The 4,946-nt window shown below is 63.0% G+C and overlaps 2 protein-coding genes across 2 annotated transcripts in view; one reads left to right on the forward strand and one right to left on the reverse strand.

Moving 5' to 3' along the window:
• Positions 1 to 932: 932 nt before the first annotated feature.
• On the reverse strand, positions 933 to 4,790 carry BYSL (bystin like). Its single transcript, XM_014953618.1, has 7 exons — positions 4,475 to 4,790; positions 4,208 to 4,388; positions 3,989 to 4,127; positions 3,572 to 3,705; positions 3,268 to 3,428; positions 2,192 to 2,294; positions 933 to 1,542 (listed from the first exon to the last, which is right to left on the reverse strand). Exons 1-7 carry the CDS (start codon positions 4,740 to 4,742, stop codon positions 1,170 to 1,172), a joined length of 1,359 nt encoding a protein of 452 aa, XP_014809104.1. The 5' UTR covers positions 4,743 to 4,790; the 3' UTR covers positions 933 to 1,169.
• Positions 4,791 to 4,853: 63 nt separating this feature from the next.
• MED20 (mediator complex subunit 20) overlaps positions 4,854 to 4,946 on the forward strand; it is a 4,555-nt gene continuing 4,462 nt past the window's right edge. Inside the window, exon 1 of the mRNA XM_014953761.1 lies at positions 4,854 to 4,875. Within this exon, the coding sequence (XP_014809247.1) occupies positions 4,862 to 4,875 (14 nt within the window). The 5' untranslated portion in view covers positions 4,854 to 4,861. The remainder of the gene's footprint in view (positions 4,876 to 4,946) is intronic.

Genomic DNA, 4,946 nt, shown 5'->3' on the forward strand with positions numbered 1-4,946 from the left:
CCCCCCCCCCCCCCCGGCTGCCAAAAGGGGCTTTTCTCCACGGGCTGCCCCCAGCAGGACTCGGTGCTGGTTCCAGGAGCGAGGCTTGGGGACCGGCAACACGCAAACCCCGCAGCGTCACCCTCGGCAATTCCCTGGGGTAAGTGCAGCACCTCGGGGAACACGGGGGGAAAAGCCCCCACTGGGTTTTCCAGCTGAGGTGGTACGTGGGTGGGTTGCCACCAGCAGCAGGTGGGGCATGTGGCCCCCATGGCCAGCGGCCCTGGGGCTGGGGAAGTGAGTGTTTTGGGAAAATCCCTGGGGAAGGGGGATGGCAGGCATTCTGGGGGCAGGGAGGGGGGGTGGTGAGGATGGTGATGGTGCCAGGGAGGAAGGGAGGGCCCAGCCCATGGGGTTGTGCAGGGATCCAGGGGAAGCTAAAGGCTGCCCCACACCACTGGGGGGCCTCTGCAAGGAGGGGTGACCTCAGCAGGACTTGTCCCCCGTGCTGGCCCCCAGGGCTTCTCCCCCTGCCCCCCAGTGCTGCTGGGCTGCTCTTGCCCTCACTCCCACCCACACGCTCCCCGTGATGTCCCCTTCCTGCCTGGTGACAACCAAGCCCTTGGGAAACCCTCAAACACCAACAGGAGTGGGGGTTTTTTCCCCCCTAAGAGTGTTTTTGGGCTCTGGGAACAACCTGGGGGTCCCAGTTGTCCCCCCCACCCTCCCTTTGCCTGACTGCACAGGGAGCACCCCCAGCGGGGCACTGAAGGGAAGGAGGGGGGTGCCCAGGTGTCCCCTTCTCCCTTTGCAATTTGGGGACGGTGCTGTCAGCACAGACTCCAGCTGCAGCTCTGCGAGAAGCCCGGGGCTGGTGGCTTTGCTCTGCCACCTGCTGGGGACAGGACAGGGACAGGGCAGGACCCTGCAGAGGTCGCAGAACCACCCCTGACTGATGGACTCAGCTGGGGTTTTATTTTCCAATACAGGAACAGGCCAAACCCTCCCGGGGCTGGTGGCAGCAGGTTCCGGGGTGGGACAGGGGTGTCCTGCCCCGTGACAGGGAGCACAGTCCAGGTCTAAGGGCACAACCTGTTCCCAGCACCTGCAGGATCCCGGGATGGATGGTCCCACACGGCTCCGCTCACCCACCAGCTCCCAGCTGTGCTCAGCAGTGTCCCAGGAGCAGGTCAGCTTTCCTCCACCTCTCCCTGGCACTCCATGGCCACCGGCTGCTGCCCCTCCACGTCCCGTGTCTTGGAGTTCATCAGCTCCCTCCGGATCTCCGGGGAGATCTGCGGGTGGCTGTGGAACTTGAGCAGCTCCAGCAAAGCCTCCTTCTGCTCCGAGGAAAGGTCCTCCTTGTAGCGCTGGGCGAAGGCCAGGAAGCTCTGGTGCCACAGCACGGGCAGGACCCGCTGGTCCGTGCGGAAGGCCAGGAAGTGGAAGACGAGGGCATCCACCACGCGGAAGGGCAGGGCGTACTTCTTGTCGATGAGGAGGCGGAGGAAGATGCTGTTGGCGCCGCTGTACTGCATCTCAGCGATCTTCAGCATGGCCGCGCTGCGGGGACGGGGGCAGCACCACCACGAGGGCAGGAGCCACGGGTGGCACCGGGCACCAGGATGGTTTTTAAGTTGGAAAAGGGGAGATTTAGATTAGAGCACCACCACGAGGGCAGGCCAGGATGGTTTTTAAATGGGAAGAGGGGAGATTTAGATTAGATACTAGAAAGAACTTGTTTGGTGTGAGGGTGGTGAGAGCCTGGCCCAGGTTGGCCAGAGAAGCTGTGGCTGCCCCATCCCTGGAGGGGTTCAAGGCCAGGTTGGAGGGGGCTTGGAGCAACCTGGGCTGGTGGGAGGTGTCCCTGCCCAGGGCAGGGGGTGGCACTGGGTGATCTTTAAGGTCCCTTCCGACCCAAACCATTCTATGACAAACCCAGCTCCAAGCCCTGAGTCTCAACCACAGAGGGAGCTGAGCAAATGTCCCTCCCCCAACCCTCTGGAGAGGCTGAGGGACAGATCCGGGGTGTCGCACCGGTGTCCCCAGAGAATCTCTGCCAACCCAGCTCTGAGCCCCGAGTCTCAACCCCGGAGGGAGCTGAGCAAATGTCCCTCCCCAACCCTCTGGAGAGACTGAGGGATAGATTCGAGGCGTCGCACCGGTGTCCCCAGAGAATCTCTGCCCCCCAACAAGCTTCCCAGGGCGTTACCTGGAGTGGAGGACGGGGATGGAGCACTTGGTGAGGATGCTGCCGATGATGATGGCCTCCCGCAGCGTGCAGGTCCCTGACTCACACAGGGGGATGAGGATCCCTGCGGAGGAGGAAGAGTCAGGCACCGTCTTGTTTTAACGGCAGCAGGGAGAGCGGCAGGACATGGGGCTCGGCCCCTTCCCCAACACATCCCACCCCAGGAAATAACAGCTCCTCCAGCAGCTGCTGTTACAAGCCTCCCAGCATCTCCCAGCCAGGCAACAAGCCCCAGAACACCTCAGGTTGCCAGATGAGACCAAGATCACGAAATTATGGAATTGTCAGAGCTGGAAGGGACCTTCTAGAGATCATCCAGCCCAACTCCCTGCCAGAGCAGGGCTGCCCAGAACACATCACTCAGGAGCATCCACTGGGGCTTGAAGATCTCCGGAGAAAGGGACTCCACACCCTCCCTGGGCGGCCTCTGCCAGGGCTCTGCCACCCTCACCCCAAAGAAGTTCTTCCTCACATTGGAGTGGAACTTCCCATGGTCCAGCTTGTGCCCGTTGCCCCTCGTCCTGTCACTGGGAACCACTGAAAAGAGTCTGGCTTCATCCTCCCTCAACCCACCCTTTAGATACTTATAAGCATGAGTAAGGTCTCCCCTCAGCCTTCTCTTCTCCAGGCTAAAGAGCCCCAGCTCTCTCAGCCTTTCCTCATCAGGGGGATGCTCCGCTCCCTCCATCATCTTTGTTGCCCTATGGATCAGACCCAAGATGGTTCATAATTTGCCATCAACCTCCAGAAGAACCCAAATCCCTGCCAGCGCTCACTGGAAACACCTCTGTAGGTCTGTGGCACTCATCCCCCTTCCCCTCTGAACATCACAAACGGGCCCTTGGGGGTTTGGACACCATCTCATCCACCAAAGGAGTCTCCCTCCATCTCCTTCGTGTCTTTTCCTCCCCATTGATCCCCAGGGCCACACCACGCAGGGGACAGTGTCCTGTCTCGCTGGGTAGTGGTGCCCCCACTGAGTTTCCAGGTGGCCAGAGCCCCCCGGGCAGGAACGTGGCCCCAGAGGGAGTCCCCACCTTTGAACCAGGCCGCCGGCTTGAACAGAGCCTTCTTCAAAGCCATGTAGAGGTGAAAATTGAGGCGCTTGTACTCGGCGATGTCATCCCTGACCCGCGGCAGCAGCACCAGGTTGTAGAACCTCTGGGCCATCCTCTCCTTCAGGTTGGATGAGAATATCCTGAGAAAAGCAAAGCACAGATCAAGGCGTGGAGAAAGGAGGCCCAGCAGGACACGGGTTGGTGTTTTCCAAATCTGGTTTGGGTTATGGAGAGAAAAAAAAGCCAAAAATCCCAAGTCAGCATCTCCCAGAGCTGCCCGTACCTGGTGGCCTGGTACATGGCGGCTGCTGTCCACGTCTCCGGCTCCGTGATGTAGAGAATCTGCTCCCAGTTGGACAAGGCAGGAATGATTTTAAATGCCTTGGGGAGTTTCCCGCTCCTGTATTTGGACAACACCTTAAAAGACACAGGTCGGGTGGTGACTTACAGGCAGGGACAGCAGGACTTGTTCATGACCGTGACTCCCTCAGCATCCCTGGTAAGAGAGAACCACCTGGGTCCTAAGAAAGGACCGTCCCAGGATCATCCAGAGGGGATTGTTGATCTCAAAGTCTCCGGTCCCTTCAATGACTGACACCAAGCACAGTGGGGGTTACACACAGAACGGACTGTGCTGAGTGAAGGTGGGGACTCAGAGGAACAGGGGGGGTGGCCCCCGGGGCAGGGGGGTTTCCCTCACCTCTCTGACGCCCCTGTAGACCTCCAGGACGCGGGGGTCGAGCTGGGCCATGGGGCAGCCCGACATCTCGGACAGCGCCGTCTCCACCTCTGTCTGCTTCTCCGTGATCTTCTCCATGATGATGTCGGCCAGCGTGCGCCTGGGGCCGGGGGTCAGGGGCTGTTTTCGGGGGCGGGCAGCACCCCCTGTCCCATCCCGTCCCGTCCCCCCGCTCCTCACCTCAGCGGCGGGTTCTTGTTCATGAACATCTCGATGGCCGCCTCGTCCTCGGGGTCCACCACCACCTCCCCGCAGTACTCCCCTCTCCCGGCTGCCATCGCTGCCGCCTTCTCCAAGGAGGGCCACTCTTCATCCTCATCCTCCTCCTCCCCCTCCGAGCCGGAGCCACCACCCGTGGGGCCTGCGGGGGAGCGGCGCTGGCTGAGCCCGGGGCCCGGCACCCCACAACCCCCGGGGGGGGCGGGCGGGGAGAACCGGGGGGCTCACCCAGCGCCGTGCTGCGCTTCTTGGAGGGGACGGCGGGCGCTCCGGGGCCGTGCTCGGCCTCCAGCTCCTCCTGCTGCCGTCGGGCCTGCTGCAGGATGCGCCGGGACAACCGGGCGTCCACGTAACCATCGTCATCCTCCTTCTCCTCCTCGCCGCCGCGCCGCTTCCCCCGCGCCGTGGGCCGCGGGGCCGCCTCCTGAAGGATCTGCTCGGCCAAGGGTAAGGCAGAGCCGGGGCCGGAGCCCCGCGGCCGCCGGGCCTTGGGCATGGCCGACAGGAGCCGCCGCCGCCACCGGCCCCGCGTGCGCCTACGCCCCACCCCTTCCGCCGCCGCGTCGGCCCCGCCCCTTCCGGCGTCTCGTTAAACCCGCCCCTTCCGGTGCAGCGATGGGGGTGACCTGGTAATGGCGGCGGGAGAGGGGGGGGGGAGCGGTCCGGGATGGGGCTCGGCCCCGCGGGGCGCGGGGGCCCT

Source organism: Calidris pugnax, unplaced genomic scaffold (genome assembly GCF_001431845.1).
Source record: "Calidris pugnax isolate Ruff unplaced genomic scaffold, ASM143184v1 scaffold245, whole genome shotgun sequence".
Classification (NCBI taxonomy): Eukaryota; Metazoa; Chordata; class Aves; order Charadriiformes; family Scolopacidae; genus Calidris; species Calidris pugnax.

Bases quoted from the DNA above. Each gene is read 5' to 3' on its own strand.
- BYSL (XM_014953618.1), bottom strand. From the start codon at position 4,742: ATGCCCAAGGCCCGGCGGCCGCGGGGCTCCGGCCCCGGCTCTGCCTTA. The intron at 4,128-4,207 runs GTGAGGAGCGGG...CCCCGGCCCCAG, and splicing joins AACAAGAACCCGCCGCTGAG to GCGCACGCTGGCCGACATCA. The intron at 1,543-2,191 runs GTAACGCCCTGG...CCGTCCCCGCAG, and splicing joins ATCCCCGTCCTCCACTCCAG to CGCGGCCATGCTGAAGATCG.